This window comes from Cnephaeus nilssonii (genome assembly GCF_951640355.1).
Source record: "Cnephaeus nilssonii genome assembly, chromosome: 11".
Classification (NCBI taxonomy): domain Eukaryota; kingdom Metazoa; phylum Chordata; class Mammalia; order Chiroptera; family Vespertilionidae; genus Cnephaeus; species Cnephaeus nilssonii.
Window position 1 is genome coordinate 74853624 of NC_137082.1, and position 25710 is coordinate 74879333.

Below are 25710 nucleotides of genomic sequence, written 5' to 3' on the forward strand. Positions count from 1 at the left end.
GGTGAGGATTAACAAAAAAAGAAAAGAAAAGAAAGGATGTGAGAAAAATGCATTAATATATTAAGATTGCTTAACCTAAATTATGGGATTATGAATTATTTTTACTTCACTCCTCCATGTTTTCCAGTTTGTGATGTCCTACTGTCACCATGAAAAGAAAGTATTGCCTAACAATGTCAATGCCAGGCCCATTAATTATGGGTGAAATGAGATTTAGGAGGTCAGATATGGTTTTAGGGAACCTACTTAGAGTATGTAACTTCTGCTCATTATCTAGAGTCCAAGCTATTTTGATATGAGGGAGCTGAAAACATGGAGTTCATGTATTTTTGAAAAAGGAAATGCCATGGCTCGGATTTTCTTTTTCAATAATGGCCATATGTGGTGATTATTTTCCTTCACTAAGGATTTAGGACTTTGTGTTTGAAAAATGATATTTTTCGTGATTTCTGACATCTTAAACTCTGCAAATCTTTGTAAGGAATTACAAATGATATTAAAATACACATATGTATCCCTTATCTAAAGGATTCAAACGGCATCAGCTAGGAATGGTCCCATAGCCTCTGGGGGCAACTAGACAGGTTGCTTGTAGAAACTTCATTTGTCCTCGGTCCCTACCAGGAGGCTACAGCCCAGACACCGTCTCGTGACTATCACTGCCTGTCTACCGCACAGATATAGAAACGTCAAAACATGCATTTACACATCAAGACGCAGAGAAACAGCAATCACTGGCTTTGGTACCTTAATTGCATCTTCCAGGCGCCAGGAATAGCCCTTGTTCCTTCTGCTGTGGTCCACACTTTTCTCTCTGAAATGAGATTTTGCTAATTTCAGAGCCCAGGCATTTTCTTCAAATTTGGTTCTTAACATACTGTGTACTTAAAGTATGGAAATCTCAATGGCTATTATGATCGTTGAAAATTATATTTACACGTAAAACCATAATGTCTCCTTGCTTCTTTTTCTCTCCTTCTCCGTAGCTCTGGGCCAGATTATGTTGTATGTGGATGGGATGAACGGAGTAATAAACCACAATGAAACCATTCAGTGGCTGTACACTCTCATCGGGTCAAAGGTAAGAGAAGGTTCTGGTTGAACATCGCATTCAGTTTCAATATTATCTGCCTTTTTCTGTTTCCCTGTCTGAGATGCTTTTGCAGAAGGGAATCCTTTTTAGCTTGGTTCTAGCCCTGCCACAATACAAACGAGGACTCCTATTTTATAGATTTAAAAATGCACTCAAATTGCAAGAGTTTATGACTCTTTAATGCATTTTATGTTTTCTTCTTTTAAGTTTAATCAAAGGCTTTTGGTGCCTCTTATTTTTAATGATTAATTTAAAAACTATACTATCACCGGCTGGAGTGGGTCAGTTGGCTGAGCGTTGTCCCGTGCACCGAAGGGTTGCCAGTTTGATTCCCAGTCAGGCCACATGCCTGGGTTGCAACAGTTTGATCCCTGGTTGGGGCATGTACAGAAGTCAACCAATCGATGTTTCTCTTTCTCTCTCTCTTCCTTCCCTCTCTAACCATAACCTCCGATGAGGAATAAAAAAATATAAAATAAAATAAAAATTATACTATAGAAACAGTATAAATCTTACCTGCTGTATTTCATATTCATATACATTCAGATACTTAAGCACATATTTATGGGTTGTACCGATGTATAGGCATGTTCCTATATATAGATGAAAGAATTTGAGACTGCCTTTCAACTCTGCCATTTACTATGAAAGTAGCCAATGTTCATGAAATATGTACCAGGCAGCAGGCATTGGTAAATATGCTTTGCAGGCATTATCTCCTAAAAGGTAAAATGATTTTATTCCCATTTTTTAGTTGAGGAAATAATGCTTAGTTATGAGAATCTATCTGATTTCCTGCGTGGATATTGGCATCTGTCTGCCCAGCCATGCCTTGGCCATGATGCCCTCATACTCTGAAAGTGTGATGCCAAGGAGGCAGCTCCATTCTGTCACTGAGTGTCCTGGCAGCTGGGTGAGGCTCTGGCATCATCCTCTCTGGTTCTCAGGTGGGGCCATGAGGGGTCTAGTAGGAGGAGGGACTTGGAAGAAGGAGGAAGAAGGGATCCAGCTTCGAGCAGGTGCAAATGAACCAAGGCTGGAGTGTGGTCAGCTTTGGGGCGAGGGTGGGTGAAGCACCATGGAGGAGATGACAGTGACTGTAGTGGGCATCAGGGTTAGGCAGAGGAGGGTCTCAGGATTCCAAAAGCTAAGGAGAGGGAGCAGGTTTTGCAATAAAAATGGACTTTGGATACATGTCGTGTCTGAATTAAGAAATCTTTATAGCTTTATTATGGTCGTGATAAAACACCAGTGGTCAGCCCTGTTTCTAACAGGAAATAAAACCCAGTGTGCTTATGGTAGGAAAAGTGGCAGTCTTTCAGCCAATCACCAAGGATGGGAGGGAGAAGAGATACTGAGAGGAAAGATACCGAGGGGAGATGGGGGGTGGGGAGGAATGGGAAAAGATGAGAGGAGAAACCTCAGGGAGGAAAAGAAAAAGAGGAGATGAGCAAAAGGAAATGGCCTCACAGGCCTGCATCTGTCTGCTCAGTAGATGGGAGGAAGACTCAGCCAAGATCTGCAACAGCATCCTGTCCATTTTCATTTGGAATCATCTGTAAGGAAAACAAACCACCAAAATGCGCACGGGGGAAAATTCCTTATTGCATTTCTGAATACCATGGAGGAACCATCAAATTAAAAGCCCTCAAGAAGGAGAATGTAGGAATTCTGCATCCCAGCCCCCTTTTCCTGGGTAGCACACGCAGTGGTGGGGACCCTGGGCGTCTGTTCTCAGGACCTCTGCTGAGCTGGGCGTTTGCTTCCTCACTTGGGGCATCGTGTCCAGATCAGTGCTGCTTTTTTTTCCATCTGTCATTTTCCCAAAGGAAGGTCCATAGTGGTCTCTGGCTCCTGTGTTCACACTGGGCCGGTCACTGTGAGGGCAAGAAAATAGAGCCACGGGGCGGCCTAGGCCTCACAGCCATGGTGCTAGAAAGGGGACGGACCGCGGGCGATGCCCCAGCCCACGCTCACTCATTGTGACATCCGATGACCCTGCAGGCTGTGCTCAGTTTCAGGCCAGTGGCCAAAAGTCAACAGCGCCAGCAGCCACCAAGTTTGTTTTCCGTGCAATTCTAACGTGATCACCTCTTATTTACAAAACCAACCCAGTGTCCCCTGACACTCCCCATCACCCAGCATCTAGATGGTAAGGAATCTGCAAGCAGAAAGGATGCACCAACCTACACTCTTAGGTTTTGAGAAGGAAGCCTTAGCTCCTTAAACATACAAACTGGGCGATAGGGCCACAGAGCTTCTCCCAGTTCAAATAAAATTAAGGAGTCGGGAGAGCCAGGGGCCCCTAGGGCTTTCTTTTGACTAAGAGTTGAGTTCTCGGAACCTAAAAGGTTTGCCTTGAGATCCTGTGGTTTTTACCTTAAACAGGCACAGAGTTGATGCTGAAATCCTGGGTTAGGGAAACCTTGCCATCCTGTCTTCATACCCTTCCCTTTTCCTTCCATGAAAGGCAACACGATGTGATGCTGCCATCAGGCCTGCCAGAGGGTCATTGTGCAACGCATATTTGCAGATATTTGAGACTCAGAGTCAGAGGACAGAATGATGTATTTGCAGCCAAATAATTACTTTTTAAAAGAAAGAAAAAGTGTTTTCAATAAAGTGCTTTAGTCTGTTTACCAAAGTCCATCTTTAAACCCCAGTCAGAGGTAAGAAGCAGTTGTCCACCCTGTGACTTCTTACATGTGTGAATTTTTCCTCTTCATGCATATGGAAGTCTCATTAATTGGGATAAGATGATTCAGCTTATACAACATAGCCTTTTGTCACTCTGACACAGCCTCTGTCTCTCGTGTCCGTATGGATCCCCTTCTGGCCCATGGGGGAGGCCCCAGGAACCCCCAGATCCTTGGGGGTGCCTCCTGATGCGGTCATGGAGTCCGCCCTATCTGTGATGCTGTCCACCTTGGCTCGCTCTGTTCTCTCCAGTTCTCTGTCAGCCCCACTGAATTGAATTCTTCCAGTGGTGCCCTAGGTTGCTGACCAAAGATCCCTAAATATCCTTGGTACTTGTGTGATGTTGGTCATGCTTCCCTACTCCTCCCAGAACAGCTACTAAACCTGAGCTGAGGGGAGTCCTGGCCACAGCCCCCCTTTCACACACATACTCTCTCTTACACACATGAGAGGGCCATTCTCTCTCTCTCTCTCTCTCTCTCTCTCTCTCTCTCTCTCACACACACACACACACACACACACACGAGGACACAGTAAGATGATGAGGATGATTAGTGGTATGTGGTATGTAAAATAGAGTGGTGGAGGGGGAGAAATTGACAGGGATGGGAGGCTAAGGGCTAGTGTAGTATCAACACTGGGAGGTGATGAGGCCTGGTCAAGAGTTGAGGTGGAAACAGAATATTGGAAATATAGAGACATTTTGAGGAATAACTTCCTAGGATTGGGTTTCTGGATATGGAAAAATAAAAGCAGGAATCAAAGATTAGGGGGAACATAGTTTTGAATCTGGGCAGCTAGGAATGCAGCATTGCTTCTGATAGGAGAAAGAAGTGGAAATTGAGGTTCCTTGGCAGGAAAGCTCTGATAGGCTGGTTTTGAGATGAAGGCAATGTCCCCAAGGACAGCTTAGCAGATGTCCCCACGATGCCAGGTGCTCCAGTAAGTGCTGGCTGGCGAGCCCTTTGACCTCAGAGTTGTCAGCATGTCATTGCTGTGTGAGGCACGTGACCTACCTGTGTGTGAGATCTGAAGTGCTTTTTGAGTTACATAATATAAAATCACAAAATCCCAGTCTTGAAGAGTGGCAAGGTCTTGTCAAAGATGTTCTTGACATTCACCAGCCACATTCCTGATACTTCCAACAGCCATAGTTGGGCACTGGAATTGATTCCATAGACAGATCATAAACAGGAGCAGAGGTGAGGGTTTGACTCTTTTGCCCTTCTAGGGCAGGTGGCCAAGCCAAGGACTAGCATCTGTGCTCTCGCAGCTGGAAAACGAATAGGGATAAGGGTTCTAATACAGAAGACCATTTGAGGTGATGTGAAAACCCCAGAGTATTTCGTGGGCTGTTCCCCACAAAGAGATGTTCTAGGAGAAGTGAATGGACAGTAGGACCAGAAGCAGAGGCTTCTGGGAGCCAGCCTGGAAGTAGCCCTGCAGGCTCAGGGTTGCCTTTGCAAGATTGCTGACTGCCATCCCCAGGCCTCTGCCACCTGCCAGCACTCACCTGCCCACCCTCCTCCATCTACTCCAAGGAGATGTGAGCTGGATGCCAAACTCTTGCTATCAGGGCATTCGCCATACCTGAGGCTCAGGTGTTGTCCACTTGCATGTTTCTAGGGCTGGTATTTACTTAAGATAGTTCTTTAACCTTGATTATTGCTTGGAAAAAAATATTTGTCCCATTTCCCCAAGACTTAAGTTTTTGCACAAGAGGGAAAGACAGGTTTCCTCATAGTAGAATAGAAAGAATCAGAGTTGACTTCCTCCAGCAATTAGCTGTGTAACAGGTTGCATAGCCTCCTAGAACATGGGGTTTTGTATCTGAAACAAGGGATGCCACTACCTGGAAAGGCACCCGACTTTGTTGATTTTCCTCCTTCAAGGTGGTCCATCAGGCAGTATTTCAATGCAGAGTTTTGGGGATTCCTTAGTGAACAGTAACAGGAGGGATTTATGTTATCCATGGTACCTATTTATGTTACCTAACTCTTCATAATTATGATGAATATCCTGAGGGAAAGTGAGCAAAATGGATATTTTCTGGTCTTGTCCACTTTCAGTCATCATTCTTTAAAGAAACCTCCTGCTTAAGGTCCCAGAATTGTATCTCAATAGAAGAACATGCTCATTTGTAGCACTATTTATTATTTTGACATTCATGTTCATTATTTTTGAAGAGTCTGCTATATTTGACGTTCTGTGAGATTGCCACTAATGAGTAACAATTTAAAGGGTTCCCAGCCTTGCACTTGGCCTACCAGGTTCATCCCAAAGCTGGTTCTCTTTCTGCAAAGTTCACCGAGTCATAAGCAAGTCTGCCATCAGGCCCTGAGGCCAAAGCACATGAATTTGGTGCAGGTGACTTTCTGTCCTGGCAGCTGGGCCAACCCTGGTGACTACACTTCTCCTTCAGGGACATCTGAGAGCCGAGGCCCAGAGTTCTGTGCTCAGGTACCATAGTCGGGCCTGTACTTTACTTCTGATAAGATCCACCTCATTTTGCTGACATTGTCTTTGAAGGCGGAGAGCTACAGAGTCAGAGGTGTCTGTTGGACTGATGGACAGACGGTGCCACAGACTTCAGGGCCTGATCTGAGATCCTTGCGCAGGAATTCAAGCTTCAGTATATGTCATTGGAAGAAAGTGTTTCATTAAGAAATTCTGGTATCTTAAGTCACCTGAATTTTTCTGTTGATAAAATACTCAGATATTCTTAGTTCTTTCTGGTAAGCTTGTAAACAGCGGCACAGCTTTGCAGATCAAGATATCTCGCGGATTTTGAATTCCTTCTTAATAACCAGCGTCCAGTTCTATAACATGTATTTATGCCTTTTTAGTGGAAAATGAAACAAATAGAACGAAGCATGTTTTTCTGACCCCCCCTTTGTAATTTAAGTCCTGAGGTTTGGAAATTGTTTTCTTTTTATGGTGGTTGCATTTTTAGAAGAGGAGTAGGAATTTGGAGATTTGGGGGGAATACTTTTATTTCTACTTAATAAGCAGCATATTTGACCTGCTAAGTATAGTTCTTGGGTTTCTCTAAGTACAATAAAAACGTGCAGGGAGCTCCAGTTTGCTTTCAAGTGCACACTTATTGAGGAAAATTGCCTTTTATTCCTTTTCCATACATCTGGTGGTTACATTTTATCTAAAACCTGGACACCCGGGTTCCGTTCAGGCTGACTCCACACCCTCCCTGTGGGTTGACCAAGAAAATGAAAATCCCAGCAAAGTACCATGTCATCACCATCCTGCTACCCCCTCCATCCCAGCCTCCCGGGCAGGGAGTAACGCTGGAGCCTCGAGTGGTTTATGCAGATTAGATGCTCAGGCCCTGACTGAGGCCTGACTAATGTACATCCTTGCGTTAAAGGCACTTCTGTCCCCATGAGAACTCAGCCTCTGTTTCACGCTAAGTAGGAACAGAGAGTGCGAAGTGAGAGCTGCAGCAGAAAGGAAAGCTCAGCCCCGTCACCCCCAAATGTGCTAAACACACATGAGAAGCACAGCAGTTCGCAGCTGGCTCTGTGTGCCTGTCTCCCCTCCAGCCCAGTGCAAAGGGCTGGTCTCCGATTCCTGTTACTAGTACATACTGTCATTTAGCTGTGTGTGTGAGCAACTTAAAGCATCACTGACTAGAATCAAAATAGACTATTAGCATTAAAATAGAATACTAGCATTCCCTAGGACAGTGGTCAGCAAACCGCGGCTCGCGAGCCACATGCGGCTCTTTGGCCCCTTGAGTGTGGCTCGGCGTTAGAACCACTTATTCAAAATAGACTCGCCCAGGCCGAAAACCGACTTCTGCGCATGGGCCACGAAGTTTCAGTCGCACTATCTGTGCGCGCCCGCACGTGGTATTTTGTGGAAGAGCCACACTCAAGGGGCTAAAGAGCCGCATGTGGCTCACGAGCCTCGGTTTGCCGACCACTGCCCTAGGAGGTAATCACGTGAGAAGTAGGTAACGTGTGGCCCAAAGGCTGAGTCTAGACCATCTAGTGTTCCCTCCAGCCCCAAGGAAGTGGAATCGTGTGTGTGAGCAGGAGCCCAGAGGCTGTCACATAACCTTTCTGCTCCATGGAAACCCAGAAAGGTGGCTGGATCCATTCTGAGCCTGTCTGACCGACTCTCTTCTTCCCGGAAAGGGCTGTCCCTTGGGAAGGGCTTTCTGTCCTCGGAGCCCTGGCTCTGAGGGCCTCTAGTGTGGGTAACACTCTCAATTGTGTGTTGTAGGTGTTCTGGGCCCTACAACTCTTTGGGTCCTGGGCATCTGGAAGGTGCTGAAGACATTGAAAGAAGCAGGGCATCTTGGGATTGGGAGGGACCTCAAACGGTGCAGCCAGTCCACCCCCATCCACGCTCTGAATTCCTCCAGCAATAACCTTAGCGAGCGGCCACGAAGAACATCCAGATGTGGGAACTGCACTCTCTGCCTCAGCCCCTGCTCTGAGGCTGACTCCTTGCTGCCCTGCATCCCTGTTGAATTTGTTGTGATTGGTTGCTTTATCTTTCCAATGATCGCTCTTCCATAAGAATGAGAATCAGTTCTGACTGATCTTCCCTCGGTGCTAGGCAGGTGGGCAAGTGTTTGAGCTTGTAAGTCATTTCAATGAGACTCTTCATTGGGACATGAAGGAGCACCAGGCAGAGCTGAAAATCAGACAGTTCAGATGGGAGAGACACGGCCACGCCCCTTTGGGAAGCCTTTGCGTCTGAGCCAGGTGGTGGTGGCTGCCCTGGCAGCCATGGCTTGTTCCCACCCTCCTCCTTCGTGGTCCTCGCTCTTGGTGCCACAGTGGACCTGCCTTACCTGATCTGTCACTGGTCTCTGGTTTGCTCCTTTCAGCCGAGCTTATTAGAATGCTTAAGATAAGTTCAAGTAGCACCAAGTGTGGATTTTTAAGAGCATAGAGATGAGCCACGTGTTTGGACTTGGAAGAATGGGTGTGTGGCCTCCATTGTGGTTGTTCCAAAGCTTTGGAGGGTTTTGACTGTATTTTACATACTTGAGGGCATCAAATTAAGTGCTTTCTGGATAAATGAGGGATTGATATAGAGATCTTTTGAAGTAGTGTTCTTTTATCATTTCCAGGTGTATGCAGCAATGCTAAGAAGGTATTTCTGAGGAGTCCTGCTGGCTATATTTTGGAGATTAGTTAGGACATGTTCTCAATTAGTATCATGGATTTCCATAAAGCTAATGTTCTCATATTCTCTCTTTTCTAAAGTAGCTTAACTACCCAATATGCTTATTAATTTTACATAGTAAGTCTTCCAAACACATGTCACATGTAAACATAAACTTAGACTCACCTGTAAACAAATTGATAGAAACCTGAAATCATGAATGAGTTTGGGGGGGTGTTCTCTCTCTCTCTCTCTCTCTCTCTCTCTCTCTCTCTCTCTCTCTCTCTCTCTCTCTCTCTCTCTCTCTCAATTACAGTACCCAAAATACTCCAAACAGAGTCTTTACAGCAAAAGAGAAGACATGAATAGGCATGTTGAGGCCAATAGAAAAGAATTTGCTAGAAAACAGCGGTTTCTTAATTAGACAGCCTGGTATCGGAGAGTGGCTCAGGGGTCCTGGGTCCTGGGACTATGTCGGCCAAGGCCCCAGGACCACAGATGCTCAAAAGAAACCTTGATGAGATGGGCATGAGGGGCCCTGCTGAGACTGGCTAATGGGGAGCGCGGTTGGGCAGCAGCCAGGTTCTTTCCCAGGAGGGCACTGCGAAGGCCTAAACCACATAATGACAGTCCGCCCACTAAGGAAGTCGCCAAGCCTGGACTTGCTGGGTGTTTTATTTACTTGGAGAGATTTCTTGAGCTCTAAGTGTACAAAGATAGTGCAGTTTATTATGCCATTGCCTTCCCTTCTACCCCCAACCTTGTAGTTGGTGAGAAAAACACTCTGGAATTTAGTTGATTCCTTCTCAGGGGACAGAGGACCAAATGCAGGACTCAAGTTATGAAGGTAAAATGCCCCGAAGAGCTGAGGGCTCTCCGAAGAACTCCATCCCCGGTGGTAAGGACAGAGCCGTGAGGATGTCCTCAGTGTAATTGTGCAGTCACTGGGAAGTGAAGAACTGGAGCCAGGAGTGTGGCAACTCTTCTGAGAAGTTTTCCTATAAAGGGGAGCTGATACCCCCAGAACTGGCAGGAGAGAGGTGTGGAGTCAAGGAAAAGACGGTGGTTTACTAGGGAAGTCTGACAGAGGGGAGTCGGGCAGGGCAGTGGAGGTGTTTGCATGATTTTGGAGACATGACTTGGGGTGGGTGATGCTTTTACTCTGCTCCCTGTGGGAGTGCATGAAGCCCCAAGTTCTCTGTCAAGTCCCACGTGTCCCTAAGATTTTGACGTGAGAACATGCCTCCAGGGGGCCCTGGCTCTTCCTGGGGCTGCAAGTGGAGAACCTGGAGCCAGTTCTCCACCATAGTGATGGAGGTGAGGGTCATGCATTGATTGACTGGTCATTAATTGACTCATTCTTTCATTCAGGAAACATCGCTGAGCCCAATCTGTGCCAAGTGCCATTCCAGGCCCTGCAAACAGTGTAAATAAGCCCCTCTCCTCAGGCTGTGTTCCTGCCTGTGAGGGATGGGCAACTGACAAACAAATTGCTAGGGATGGGACAAACTTATCCTTCCTTCCTTCCTTCCTTCCTTCCTTCCTTCCTTCCTTCCTTCCTTCCTTCCTTCCTTCCTTCCTTCCTTCCTTCCTTTTTCTCTCTCTTTCTTGTTCATCTTCACCTGAGGATATTTTTCCCATTGATTTTTAGAGAGAGTGGAAGGGAAGGAGGGAAGGAGGGAGAGAGGAAGAGGAGAGAGGGAGAAAAAGAGAAACATTGATGTGAGAGAGACACATCCATTGGTTGCCTCCCATATGGGCCCCGACTGGGGCAAGGATCAAACCTGCAACCCAAGTACATGCCCTTGACCGGGAATTGAACCCATGACCCTTTGGTGCATGAGTCGACTCTCTAACCACTGAGCAACATTAGCCAGGGCAGGCTTGCTGTTTCTTAGATGTGTGATTTGAACCCATTTCTAGGAGGTAGTTGGTGTGTGAGTATCCTGAGGAGGAGGTTCTTGGAAGGAAGCTGGTCCAGGAAACAAGACTGTGGATGAAGGATGCAGCAGTGTCAGCGCGGGGATGGGGGGGGGCGGGGGGCAGGGGGGGAGGCAGGAAGGGGGCTGACCTGGAAACATCCGCCGCCGCCGGCTGGGCTGCAGCGGGAGGTTTGGGAATTTCTCTGGCTGAGTAACTGTGACCTGTTTGGAGGAGGGATTCTGTGTGTGGCTCCTCACAATTGCTGTGTCCTGGGCCCAGCCACTGTGGGTTTTAAGGCCCCAGATGGCCTCACTTGCTAAGACCGGACTTGGTTCGGATCCCTGCTATCCTGACCTAGCTATTGTGACCTCAGACAAGCCATTTAACCTGCTGTCCCTGTGTCCTCACCAGAAAAATGAGAATGGTCATCATTCCTACTCTACAGTGCTTGAGTCTAGAAAAAAACGACGTAGCGTATTCCCCCCTCACTTGGGGTTTTGCTTTCTGTGATTTTAGTTACCCATGCTCAATTGCAGTCTGAAAACATTAAATGGAAAATTCCAGAAATAAGCAGTTCATACCTTTGAAATTGCTTGCTGGTCTGAGTAGTGTGATGAAATCTTGTGCTGCCCAGCTACATCCCACCTGGGATATGAACCATCCCTTTGTCCAGTGGATCCACCCTGTAGATACGCTCCCTGCCTGGTGGTCATGTAGTGGCCGGCTCGGTTGTCAGAAGGACTGTCACAGTATCGCAGTGCTTGTGTTCAAGTCACCCTTATAATAGCCTAACACTACGTCACAACATGTGCTTCGTTCACCTCCTGCATCTCATCACGTAGGTCTTGTGTCATCTTACATCAGAAGAGTCAGTGCAGTGCAATAAGAGAGAGAGAGAGAGAGAGAGAGAGAGAGAGAGAGAGAGAGAGAGAGACTGACTATATTCATATAACTTTATTACAGTATATTGTTATAGGTTGTTGTTCATCTGTTATAGGTTGTTGTTCATCTGTTACTGTGCCTAATTTATAAATTAAACTTTATCGTAGGTGTGTATGTATAGGGAAAAACATAATATGAAGGGTTCGGTACCCTTTGTGGTTTCAGGCATCCACTCGGGATCTTGGTGCGTATCCCCACGGATAAGGGGAACTACTGGAACTGACTCAGCCACCACTACCTGGGGTATTGAGAGACTGCTGGGTGTGAGCTCTGGGACCAAAGGCCCTGGGTTCAAATTTGGGTTCTATTTTGCTAGGTGTATTCTTGGTCAGGGCTCTCTGTGCCTCAGTTTCCTGATCTGTGCAGTGGGGATAATTCTAACGCCTGCCTTCTGAGGCAGCCGTGATGAAGCCTGTGTAGTTGTGGAGGAGAGCGCCTGGGCCGAAGCACGCGCGGTGCCCGCTGCTGTTAGAGACGATGCCTTCGGGTGCAAGGGGCTGTGTGCACCCCACGTGACGATTTCTTTTCTGCGCAGTTCCGCCTGGTGGTGAAGACGGCCCTGAAGCTGCTGCTGGTCTTTGTGGAGTACTCGGAGTCGAACGCGCCCCTTCTGATCCAGGCGGTCTCTGCTGTGGACACAAAAAGAGGTGAGTGGTCCCCGCCCCCCGATTTCATCAAGGGAAAAATGTCTGATGTAGGAAGACTCCCACTTTCTACATGTTCAAAACAGAATTAGAATAAACAGAATTCCCTTTGTGTGGATCTCCCACTGCAGGAAACATAGTGAGTATATAAAGATTAGAGACAGAGCGAGGTTTGCAGGGAAAGAAAAGCACTCGTAGGCACACCTAGCAGGGGCCTGGCCCTGAGCTTGTCTTCTCACTCTGTCCCCCGCCACTGAGCACACACAGGACCAGGTCTTTCTCCTCCTTTCCCATCTGTCCTGACTCCTGCCTCCCCTCCTTTCACACAGGCTTTGTCCACTCTGACCCCTAGATGTTCCCTTTTCCTCCACCACATGTCCCTTCCCTGCTGGGGCCCCTCACCGTCTCTCACCTGGTGTCCCTTGCCTCCCCCGAGTGCTACGCTGGCCTCTGCAGTTGGAGGATTCTTCTAAAACACAAATTCGGTCACACCATTTTCCATCTGATACCTGTCAATGGCTTCCAGTGCCCACAGGATGAGGTCCAAACCCTTCATCTGACCCTGTACCATCCAGCCCCTGTCTACCTGCCACGTGTCTCCCACCTGGCCTGCACCACACCCCCTTCCTTGGGTCAGACAGCTCTTAGCGCCCCCATGTGTCCCCATGTGCCCCTCTTCTCTGCTGTGCTGTTTTCATTGCCCGTCTCTCCTGAGTGTCTGCCCTGCCTGAGGACAGGGTGCCCTCCTCTTGGTGTCCCATCGCCTAGTGGGCCTGCCCTGCACACTTGATGAAGAGTCAGCTTTGGCTCTGGTTCAGTGTGTAACATGCTGTGGCCCCTATAATGTTGTGAAGCCTGAAACCAAGATGTTGGAGGGTTTTTTGTTTTGTTTTGTTTTGTCCTTTTAAAAAACAAACTTTTAGTTTTGTTCCCCAGTAAGATGTGGTGATGATGATGATCAAAAACTTGATAACATTTATTTTCTTTGTGTGATTATAACAGTAATGCTCTCTGTAGAAAATTTGGGGAAAAAAACTGTATAAAGCAGACAATAGCAGAATCTCCTCTCATCTCACCAGACAGAAATCGTGTTAACACGGTGGTACATTTCCTTATGGTGTGTGTGTGTCTGCACAGATTTATGCACAAATCAGCTGAGATACAACTAGACCCACCTTCCAGGGCTAAATTGAAAAGAAAGTAGATCACTGGTTCCTTTGAAAATTGGAATGTAAGTTAATGAAAACCATCCAGAACCATAAATTGGGCCCCATACCTTTCCCATGAATGCACAGGCAGATGTCAGCTCCCTGCACGGCGGATCTCAGGCAGGGGCATCTCCGGGCCTCTGTGTGTATCTGTGTGACAGAGACGAACCTCATGCATGGTCAGAGCTGTGAGTCTGGAAGGTGGGCTCCAGACCAGCACAGGTCTGTGTTTCTTTCTACCACAGCATGTTGTCATCTGGTACCAGATTTTAAATTCCTATGGCCAATAGTAGATCATGAGGCCAGCTGAGAATCCTCAATGAAGATTGCTAGTGACTCAGAAACAGGACGGGGGGAGGGGGGGAGGGGAGCGGGGGCGGAGGGTAAGGTTTCCCAAGGCCAGTGAATGAGAGTTAGGGCCAGAGGTGGGTGTCTGGGAAGATAGCAAGGCAGATTCTTTCATTCATGCTTAGAGGAGTCATGTTCGACACCCAGCTCTGGGGATTACTTTAGAATGATGAATGGACTCTTCAGCTTCCTGTCCTAAATTCGGCTAATCCATGGGCCCTTATCGTGGGGGCTGTGTTAGAGGGGCTAGTCTTCTCATGACCTTGGGTTGTGCTTTGACTTCATTGACTTGGGAGCTGTTTCCTTCCTTGAGCCTCACATTTCGTGAAGGTGTGTCATGGGGTAGAGGAATGGTCCTGAGATGAGCCCAGAGCATGATGTCCCATTTAAGACTCCATCCCCTGGCTCAGCCAGAGGCTCAGAGTTGTACTCAGTCTCTCCCCCGTGACAAAATGATGGCCATCTTTTCCCAACTTATAAAAAAAGAATGGAACGAAGGGGAAAAAATTAAACAAGTTAACGGGTTGTTTACTTAGCTTCATGGTTTTTTGCCTATAAAATTTCTTCAGTTTTGGGCAACTACTGTCATCTGTCTGCTACTGAGCACTAGCAGCTGGAAGAAAAAAAAGGAATATCACCCGTGGAACAAATTGAGACATGTAGTTTATCACATGTGGTTCAACAGTACATTCCTCGATGGACATGTGTGGTCTTGGCCGTAATGCACGCATATAACATCATCCTATTTTACTGCTAGTCAGTGTTCCTGAACCCGGCGGTGGAATTAAACATATACATATACCATGGTGTTTGCAGAGAGCCCCTGACTCCCAGGTGTGTTTCCACCAGTAGGTGTGGAAGCAGCTCTCCACGTCCTCCTCGGCCTGTGAGAGCAGACGGAGGTGCCAGAGGTGACGAGGGCCAGCCAAGCATGTCCACTGTGCACAAGCTTAAGCCGTAAATTTTACTCCTCAGGTGGCATTGGACACATTCCTCTGGGGAGATGGGGTGGAGAATGGGTATATTAAAGCATAGACTGGGTTTGCTTGAATAGAAAGGAATTCTTTTGGATGATGAAAACTCTCAGATTTAAAGAATCAACAAATAAGCTAGGAGTCATCAAAAATTACTACCACCAGCAGCCAATGAAGGTCTCTTAGGATAAATCCCCCTGGTTGCTTTACAGACATCATGCCTGGGTTAACCAGAGGGTGCATTATGTGTGTGTGGATAGTTTGCCCTTTGGCCAAGTGTGGGCCAGTTAGGGAGCAGGCATAAAAGCTGAGGAGTCTAAGTCCATCATAGGGACTGATAAATATTTATGAATTAATGAAAATCTAAAATGCTCCATTTGATCCAGACAATTGGCACTTTTGCTCCAGGGCTGGAATGAAAAGGTGGATTCGAGGTAGTCTCTGGGGCATGACAAGCAGGCTCTGAGCTCTACTCAGTCTCTCCCCCAAGACAAAGTGATGGCCATCTTTTCCAAATTTGTCAAAAAAAAAAAAAAAGAAAGAAAGAAAGAAAGAAAAAAATAAATGTTTTTAAAGCAGACACACCTGTCTGCTCAGACTGCTGGGTCATCTTCTGTTTGGCTTGGATCTCCAGGTCACCTTCTCTTTCTAATGAACAGAGCGTGGCAGAAAGATAGAGCCAGTGAGTGCTTCCAGAGCCCAAGAGAGGGCCTTGCTTTGTCATCTGCCTCCTTTCCTTGAGAATTCCCCTGGTGATAGACAGGAAACTGGTTGGGAACCCTCTGCAGCCCTGGGAAGGGTGTCCTTCCCTCTGACTATATGGGTTTGCCCCTCAGACAGAGGGTGGGGCAAGTGACCAGACTGGGTAACCCATTTGGAAATTTCCATTGTAAATGGTGAGTCAGCACCAATTCGGTTCAGCGCTGCTTTTGAAGAAGCTCCATTTTTCATTTGCATGGGAGGTGATGAGATATGACCTAATTCTCCAGCATGTGTAGCACACATGATTAACAGGGGAAACTGTCCCGCCATCCTTTTAAGCTCTCCTGTCTCTGATTTCTGCTCAGGATGTATGGATCTGCAAAAAATGCACAAAGCATGGTGGGTGTTAGGGGATGACAGAATGCCAGCCCTATTCCCATTATTATTTATAGCCAAAGTATGTGTGTTAAGTGTATTCATCAATTGTGTTGAAAGACATGGAACATACCATGAGGACCTTCTGTTTAGATATGAGACCAACTCGTGTACAAGGCATTGTGCGAAATATCTTATTTTCTTTGGGGTTTAATTCGGAGACCTAGGAGGAAAGTATTGAACAGTTATTTATTCTGGGTTAAGAGAGGACTGGCCTGAGAGCCTGTCCTTTGGGGGTGTCAGCACACCCCCAGCCACCATTACAGTTACAGCTACTGATATTCTAGTGCCTACCAGGTAACAGGCTCTATGCTAAGAAATTTTTATACAAAACTAATTTGTTTGACAAATGTTTAAATACCAACTATGTGCTTGAAACAGCAGATAAATAAACAGGCTCTTATTGAGCCTACACTCACTCCAGGGGTTGAGGGTGGAGTTGGAGAGAGACAGCTGATCATGGTTAAGTAACTTATTGCCTTCTCATGTGCTTGGTCAGTGCTAAGGCAAAAAGGCCAAGGGCTTTATCTCCATGATACCTCCCAGCAATCCTATGAGGTTGATACCATCACTCCAATTTAGATGCATTTGCTAAGCCACCGTTCATTCCACCACTCTTGGGCTCTGTTTCTTTCTCTGTTATGTGAAGGAGTCAGATTATATGATTTATGACTTTAAAACAGGAACCCCATTCCCTACTTCCCACCCTTCTCATCCCCCCCACACACATAATCACTGTAGTACTGGGTGAACTGGGCCACTTAGTTCTGGCAGATGGCAGCTTCTGGGGACGTAGCTGTTGGTGCTTAGCATAGGCCAGCTTGAGCCCAGCCAAGGCTGCTGTGCAGAACCAAAATGTTTCCTCACCTTTACCTTCATTCTTCTAAATATTTCCCATTTTCTGGTCCCCAAACAAAGCAGAATGAACATTCATCCCCACAGTGTATGAATATATCCTAGTTCCCAAACTTGAAATCCTTAAATAGTAGTAGAGAATCCAGATACCATAGCTAAAGGCCACGTTTTTCAATTAAATCAAGCCAGTATTTGGGTGTTTTTATCATAAAGGACACAATGGTGCACCATTGTGTTGGCCTTTATGAGAGAGAGGGTATAACCTGGCTACTTCCCTTTCTACTAGATGCTTGCCTTTGCTTCTTGGCCTTTCCATCTCAGGCTTGGTTTGGCATATTTGGCTCCAAAGTGTACAACCAGGAGGCAGTTCTGGGCCCACCAGCACCACTGGAAATTCTTAGCTTCAATGCTTTCTCTCCTGCACAGTCTGCCTTTTAACCATGCGTGGCTGACTGACTAGAACATGTGTTTTCTGCTGAGGTTGGGTGCTGAGTGTGAATAATAGAAGTTGCCCTTGTTATGAACACAAACACTGCACTTGGACCTGCTAACCACATTGATTGGCTATCTCGACCTGCTAACCATATTGATTGGCTATCTCGAGGGCAGAGATGGTTACTTTGCTGGGGTTTGAAGAACAGGTGAGGCCTTCAACATAGTTTGATGATAAATACCAGCAAGGAGATCATTCAGCAGTTAATGGGCAAAGGATCATGCTTTTGTGTCCAGAGTTAGAAAGGGTTATGGCAGCCTGCCTGGTTCTGACCAACTGGGCAACTTGGCAAAGGATCAGGCTTTCTGTTTACTTGCTGGGAGAGCCAAGAGATCTACATCAAACTACACCTGTGTCTTCCACACTGTGCAGTAGGTGCCTGTTCCCTTCTTAAATTCTCCGGTCTTCTCTCTTTTCCTGACTGTGTGCATTTACCCTCTGGTTCTCTTACAACTGCACCAGCTTAACCCACTTCCTGCCCTCAAAGATCTCCATTTGCTTTTCTGTAGACATTTCAGCTCTGACACAACCCATTCAAGAACCAGCATTTAGAAGCCACTGGCTTTGGATTACTTCAGAATTTACTTTTATCAGTAAAAAATGAGCATTATCATTTGAAGTCTGTAGAGAGAAAGAGGAAAGAGCTTCCTGTTCCACACAGCCACGCCATGGGCAAGGCGACACTTCACTTCAAATGCTTGTCTCAGGCACAGGAAGTGGGTCAGGGGGCATGCGTCTCCTTTGTGGCCTTGGCCTTGGCAGTGCTGATGTGTGGGCCTTTACTCTGTGCGGACGTGTGTTCTTGTACTTAGGCCTAACGGCTCTATTAGATTATAAAACTCTTAATGGCAGCCTCCTCCTAGACCCAGTTCCTTCTACTTGGTTTCTGCTTACGTAGTATTTGTGCCTTGATTACATAGGGGTAATATACTTCTGTTCTTGAAATGTTTGCTAGACGGGCATTTCACTGTCAGTTCTTAGAGCCCACATGAATGTGAAGACCTTCCACATCTCCTTTCCTTGGAGGAGATCAGACCGTAGCATGCTGATGCACAGAGAGAACTTATTAGGGTTTCTGCACTCAGCAAGCGAAACGCATGGCCTAAAAAGCTGCACGTGAATGCATTCTTAATAGTTACGCAATTCATATAATGGGAACTTTCAAGCACATTGTTGGGCCTCCTGACACTGAAGAATATACATTTCCAAGTGCACAAGGATAATGTGGTATATTGTCACCTAATTCGAAGCCTGTGTCATGCTTTGATACTCGGTGACTGAAAGTCATGCCATGTTTGGGTGAAGAGCCTTTAGATAAACTTGGAAGTGAGTTGGATGAGAAATGTTGAGTTGCTGTTCCTAATGATTTTTGCTTTACTCACAGGAGTTGTACCCTGGTCAAATATCATGGAAATCCTGGAGGAAAAAGACGGGGTCGACACGGAGCTGCTAGTTTATGCGATGACTTTAGTGAACAAGGTTGGTCAATGTTCGTTATGGGTTGAATTGCTATGTTGAAGTCCTATTCCTGGTACCTATGGATGTAACCTTACTTGAAAATATAGGGTCTTTGCAAATGTAATCAAGTTAAGATGAGGTCATATGGATGGACCCTAATCCATTATGACTGCTGTCCTTTTAAGGACAGAAAGAGGCACGCATAGAGGGAGAGACGTACACACGTGCTTATGAGGAAGGCAGCCATGTGGAGACAGAGGCAGAGATTCGAGTGATACATCTCTAAGCCGGATGATGCCAGAGAATGCCAGGATTTCCAGCAGCCGGTCTAGGGCGAGGCAAGGAAGTACCCTCTCCTAGAGCCCTCAGAGAGAGCGGGACCCTGCCCACATCTTGTCAGGCTTCTAGTCTCAAACTATGACAGGATCAGTCCCTGTTGTTTCAGCCGCCCAGTTTGTGGTAATTAGTTATGGCAGTCCTAGGGAACTAAGACCGTGTGGAGGTTTAAAATGTGTCCTCTGACTAAGAGCCACGTCCTGTGGGCCCCCTCATCATGGCTGGGACCAAGGTCATGGTGTGCTTCTTCGCAGGAGAAACCTTTTACACTCACACATGGTGTGTGTGCCATGTGCTGATGCATACACGTGTGAAGCCCTGTGAGTGTCTGCTTGCTTCTGGTGCTTTGGTCTTTGCCTTTTTGTTTTTTAAAATTTTATTTATTGCTTTCAGAGAGAGCAAGGAAGGGAGAGGGGGAGGGAATGGGAAGAAGGGAGAGAGAGAGAGACATCAATTTGTTTCACTCATTTATGCATTCATTGGTTGCTTCTTGTATGTGCTTTGACTGGAGATCAAACCTGCAACCCTGATGTATCTGGACAATGCTCTAACCAACTGAGTTAACCAGGCAGAGCTAGGTCTTTTCTAATAGTGGGAATTTTATGACCACTTTTCCTATCAAGATGTCCCCTTGAAAACATGTTTCCATAAGCAATTAAAGAGCAAATTTTACTGTAAGGAAAGAGTTCACAGTCAGGAGAAATGAAGGCACCCTTACTGCACTGCTTTTTGGAGTCAGACGCGCTACCATTGCGCCACGAGGTCCTAGCACTGCACTGCTTATTGAATTCTGACTGTTGGGGCCTGAGATGAGATTCCTGGGAGTGGGTCCCATCCTCCTTTTATGACGGTGACACCTTTCTCTCATGTCCCTCCCTGGTCACCACTTTGGAGGGCAGTTGGAGTCTTCAGTATTCATTCCCAGAGATGCTGCTCTGGCCACAGGTCGGTCTCACACTGGCCTGGGACAGCCCACTTTTGGGACTGGACTTCCTTCATGACGATGGCTCAGTCCTTCATCACTGAGGCTGGGGTCAGGTGGTTATCTTTTGCAGATCGCTACACCCTAGACCAGGTGTAGCCCTACTATGGGCCTTCAGCCCCTCATCAGCCCCGCCGCGGGCCGTCCTGTGTACTGTTCAAGCTGTGGGGTGTAGGCCTACACGGCAGACCCCGTATCTCTTCCTGAAATATAACTGGAGAAACATTTTCCCTCATGAACTGGGGACAGATATCGTAGAAAGCAGCATCATTATAAGGAGTAGCTTCTACTAGATATTAAGATGTGCAAACTCCAACGGTAAAGCAGTGTGGTCCTGGCTCTTCCCTCGGCAGAGGAGGGGAGCGGAGGAACTGTGAAATGACCCAATGCGTGGAACTTCTTACATTGTGACTGACATCAAAGGGGGTGGGTTAGCTTGTTCATGATCGGGGAGGTCTTGCTAAATGGAAATAAATGAAAATTTCGTCCATATACCAGAGTAAATTCCGGATCAATTCAAGAGTTCATTGTAACACATCAAGCCATGGAAAAATGAGAAAAATCCTCGACGTAAAAGATTAATTGGCCTCTGGTAGGTAAAGGTTACATTAATAATACAACCAGTCAAGAAAAATTCCGAAGGGAAGGACTTAAATATTTCAGTGCACTGAACTCTCTGAGGTCTTATCATTAAAAAATGAAAACCACAAATAAAAGCTCAAGGCAAGTGACAGACGAGGACATTGTTAGCAAAAAAATAGGACAGAAAATTATACTGTCCTAAATATATTCTGAACCCAGTGGAAAAAGTAATAGCATTAAACCTACTGAGATTAAAAGAAATGTACAGGAAAACAACATTTCCCAGAGTCAGTGATTGCTTTTTAACGAAAGGCATTTGTTTGGTGAGGCTCAGCAACCTCTGCGACAGTCCTAGTGAGGAATAAGCACCACTTTTTGGTAGACGAAAATTTTGCTTTTATTTTTAAATCTGTGAATTTATTTTACCATGCAATTTTCTGTTGGGTTTTAAAGATTAAGGTCATCAATTTCCTGTCATCTTCAGTCACTGACATTGTTTTGGAAAACACTGAGTTCAGCAAAAAATGGAATTTTCTCTCTTGCTCAGTGTTTTCCACTGTAACGCTATCCATTTTATTGGTGGCGGCCGTGCCCCGCTGTTCTGATGGCCCTGGCAGCGTCTGCACGGTGTGGCCATTCTGCTGCCAATCCCCGGCACGGACCCAGTGCGTGTCAGACTCTCCTTGGCATCAGACAGCATTTAATGTCCAGGAATTCCTCGCTTACTCTTTCTCTTCTGGCAGTTCTGTCTCATCTTTTGTTAGTTCTGGCCCAGAGGAAGTCCAGGCAGGTCCCCAGGACATTACTCCAAATGTCATCTTTTCCTCAAAAAGGTCAGCAGACAGCTGGCACCCACGCTGGGTTTGTTTTCTGTTGTTGAGTTTTAGTCATGTTTATTGCCCCAGTGAGTAAAATTCTCTAAGATCCCAAACAAAACAATGCAGTGGAATGTTACGTGGTTCTGGAAAAAATTTACACTCTGAAATCTAGGAAATTATTATGGTGGGTTTCTAACTTTTGTTTCAATATAGTAAAAGATGTCCTAATGACACGGAATTCAAAAAGTTAACAGTTTTATGACAAAACAAGGGGACTAAATTCTAGCCTGCTCATGGTTCTGAGACTGAAAACTCCCTTTGTTAAACAGGGGCATGAATGGGGGGTCTCCAAGATCCAGACTAATCCCCTCACCTTCCACCCATGTTGTCAAAAGATTGAGGGGTTTCAGAAACTATTTTTACCCTGCAAGCTGAAGTTACATACAGTCAAATCTTGGTTCTCGAAAGTCTTGAACAATTTGGTTCTCAGCCACGTTGTTCACGGAAAAAATGTCTTGGTTAACTTCTCTCGGGCCGCAAACAAAGGAGCAAATGCACCAATATGAGTCAGTTTACAGCTAAACCTTGCCTTGTTAACATCTCAGGAAATTGTGCTGTGAATATTTGTGTGTGTGTGTGTGCGTGTGCGCGCACGCTTTTGTTGCTGGCAAGTGCATGATTAGCACAATTTTAAAACATAAAGAGGCTATTATTAAGAGTGCTAATGTTGCTAAGGTGTGAAGGGCAATTGAAGAGGCAGAAAAACTGTTGTAGGTTTGGATAAAGGAAAAGCAGGTAGCCAGTGACAGCATTTCGGAGGCAGTGACATGTGAAAAAGCGAAGATGCCGCCTGCTGACCTCCTGAGAGACACCCTTGCCACGAGTGCTGAAAGAGGTTCTTTTAAGGCTGGTAGGGGGCGGTTCATTAAATTTAAGAAGTGTTGTTTATAGATTTAAAAGTACATTAGACATATACTGTATATGAGAAAGGTTAAAACAAGGAATCATTTGGGGGTCTGGAAAGGATTAATTCCATTTATATTTTTTCTAATGGGAAAAAAATCATTCGATTTTTGAACAAATTGTCTCTCGAACAGCCTTCCAGAACAAATTAAGCTCAAGAGCCAAGGTTCCACTGTAGTGTCCTGTCCTGACCCAGCTGAAATTCCCTCAGTGGGCCATATCCTGACCACCTCATAGGATAGGATGAGTCAGGTGAGGGCCTGAGCACCAGGGGTGTTCCCGTGGGGCTGGCTGGAGTGTTCGGGAAGGAGGGAGTCGGAGCCCAAGCAGGGGTGCTGCTCTAGCAGGGCCAAGGCGTAGGTAACCTAGAGGGGATTCATGCTTAGTATTTGCCTATGTTTTTATATGTTATTTTACTGTTTTTAAATTACCATACAGAAAATTGGCTTTTCCCCTTTGGTATTAGCTGTATACGTTTTAACACATACATAGTTGTGGATAGCCTTCATAATTAGGATGGAGCACATCTCCCCCCAGATCTCTCTATTGTTTTAATGACATCCTGGTCCCCATTCATGCCCCTGACAAACACTGATTTATTCTCTATCACGAGAGTGTTGTTATTTCAGGAATACTACATGGAATGGGATGGGCTGTATCCCTTGGAGGCTGTCTTCTCTCAGTGGGAGAGGCCTGTTACTGGCTGTACTAACAGCTCTCTCCTTCCTGCTCCTGTGCCATGTGCATTGTAGATACTCCACAGTTTTCTTATCCCTTCCCCCACTGAAGGAGATTGGGGTGTTTGCAGCTTTTGGTTTTCACCCATAATGCTGCTACAAACATTTGTGTTCAGGCTTTGGCCACACTGGCTTTATCCTACAAGAAAGATCAGAAGGAATCAGTGAAAACCCCCGGAGAGGAAAGGAAAATGTCCTTTAGGGCAGAGATTTCTCCCTCTGAGAGGTGCCTGTCAAGATCTAGTTGTCACGAGGTCTGAAAGACAAGATCTGAGAGGAAGCAGGCAGCAGGCCATGAGGTGTCACCTGAGCGTGAATGCGGCAGATGTTTGCCTCACAGACAGTTCTGGAGCTGCCACCCTTGCCAGAAGGAGGCGCCGTGGCAGTGAGGTGTCAGGGGAGAGATGAGAGGGCGGGCTGGGGGAGAGGTGGGTGTATGGCAAAATGGCCCAGCACGTTAGAGAATAGCTGAAAATAGGTGAATGTGTTTCTGGGATGTATAGTCCCCTCCCGTGCAGGCGGAGAAAGAAGCTGTATTTGTTTGTGGCGAAAGCTGCCTCCCCTGTAGCCGCAGTCACGCATGAAAGGCAAGGAACGCAGGCTTGGCTCAAACCCACATTTTCATAGGAAATGACCAAAGACCTCTTAATACACTCAATTCTGGGCCTGTTTTTGAGCCAAGGCTCCGTGAACCTGTTTGGTTCTATAGACCTATTTGTTTAAGTGTTTAATAGTAATCTTCCCAACCATGATTGGTTGGGCCTGCTAGAGGGATGGGGATTAGATCAAGGAATTCAACCCCCTGGAAACTTCTGAGCAGATGAACTCAACAGGGGAAAAGGAAAGAAGGAGGGGACCAGAGAGATGAGGAGACTGCCAGAGGCCTCTCACGGTGCTTCATCCTGGCCCTGCACTGTTGCATAGAAAGCTTTCAATCCGACACCAAACGTCAACTCACCGCATTCCTCCAATTGTGCGTTTGGCACAGTCAGCAGTCAGGGCACCTTGCTGTCAGCCCTGCCCTGGCCTTGGTGTCACCATTTCCACCTCCTCATCCTCTAACCAAGTTCTAGAGACTGAACCCAAAGGATGGGCTTGTTCTGATGGTAGCCTTCTTTGAGCAGGTGCCCACTTTTTCAGGTAGCTTTGGGAGCCAGGCTGTCCAGTGGTCTGTTGTACCTGCTGATGCCTCAGGGGCCGCCTGGCCTGGCACCTGCAGACACTGGCGCGTGCTGGCACACCTGGCCACTCAGGTGCGTGCACCATTGATTATAGCTTCATCTGCTTCAGAGCCTCCTGCTCCTTGGCCTCGCTGGGGCCCCTGACGAATGAACTGGATCCCAGTTATTTCTCATTCATTTCTGATCTCAGTAACAGTGAGTCGTGTCCTCTTGGCTCAGCCTAGGAAGGAAAAAGACTTTGTTTGCATTATGAATAAAGACATTCTTTCCAATATTAATAACCCCAAACTAGACGTGTTAGGGAAGTGGTGTCATGAAAAGATCGTTAGGAAAGTATTGTTTTTTTTCTCTTGGGGCAGTCGCCATGTTTACAATAATTTTGAAATGTATATGCAGGGTTCTTAGAAATGCAAAGGTAGTGGAATAAATAGGGACTAAAGGTCTGTGTCTGAAACTGAAGGCCAGAATGACTTGTGTAGAAGGCATGAGTGTGTGAGGAGATGAGAATAGCAGCTCTGAGAGAAGTTTGTCCTAGGCCTTCAGTATCTTCCCTCCAGGTCTTTATCTCCCTCATTCACAAGATAAAAGACTTGTAGTAAGTCACCTCAACGGCCTTCCAGTTATTTTTTTCTAAATATTTATTTTTATTGGTGAGAGAGAGTGAGAGAGAGAATCATTGATCGGCTGCCTCTTCCACGCCCCCTACTGGGGATGGATCCCACAACCTGAGCATGTGCCCTGAATCGAACCGTGACCTCCTGGTTCATGAGTCAATGCTCAACCATTGAGCCACGCCGGTTGGGCTAAAGATCTTTACAGAGCTGAGCAGAGGGCTGGTCTGAGATCATCCTTCTTATAAGAGCGGTAGAATTCAGAGAAGTCACTTGTTTCTTTCTTGGGTTATTTATGTATTGATTTGTCTCTGGGTTGCTTCTTTGGAATTTTTCATGTTTTCCTAAATTTCACAGACCAAGGGAAGGCCTACCAAATTGAAAGAAAAGAGAACTATTACATTGTTATCACTCCAGCTGTTGGTAGATTGATTTTTTAAAAATATATTTTTATTGATTTCAGAGAGGAAGAGAGAGGGAGAGAGAGAGATAGAAACATCAATGATGAGAGATAATCACTGATCGGCTGCCTCCTGCATGCCCCCTACTGGGGATCAAGCCCACAACCCGGACATGTGCCCTTGACTGGATT

The 25710-nt window shown here is 46.3% G+C and overlaps 1 protein-coding gene across 5 annotated transcripts in view; it reads left to right on the plus strand.

Moving 5' to 3' along the window:
* The window catches only part of FHOD3 (formin homology 2 domain containing 3), a 381469-nt gene that overhangs the window by 228130 nt on the left and 127629 nt on the right, over window positions 1-25710 (plus strand). For all 5 annotated transcript variants that reach the window (XM_079783592.1, XM_079783590.1, XM_079783588.1 and 2 more), the window contains exons 6-8: window positions 987-1081; window positions 12327-12438; window positions 18835-18929. In XM_079783592.1, coding sequence (XP_079639718.1) covers window positions 987-1081; window positions 12327-12438; window positions 18835-18929 — 302 coding nt within the window. The remainder of the gene's footprint in view (window positions 1-986; window positions 1082-12326; window positions 12439-18834; window positions 18930-25710) is intronic.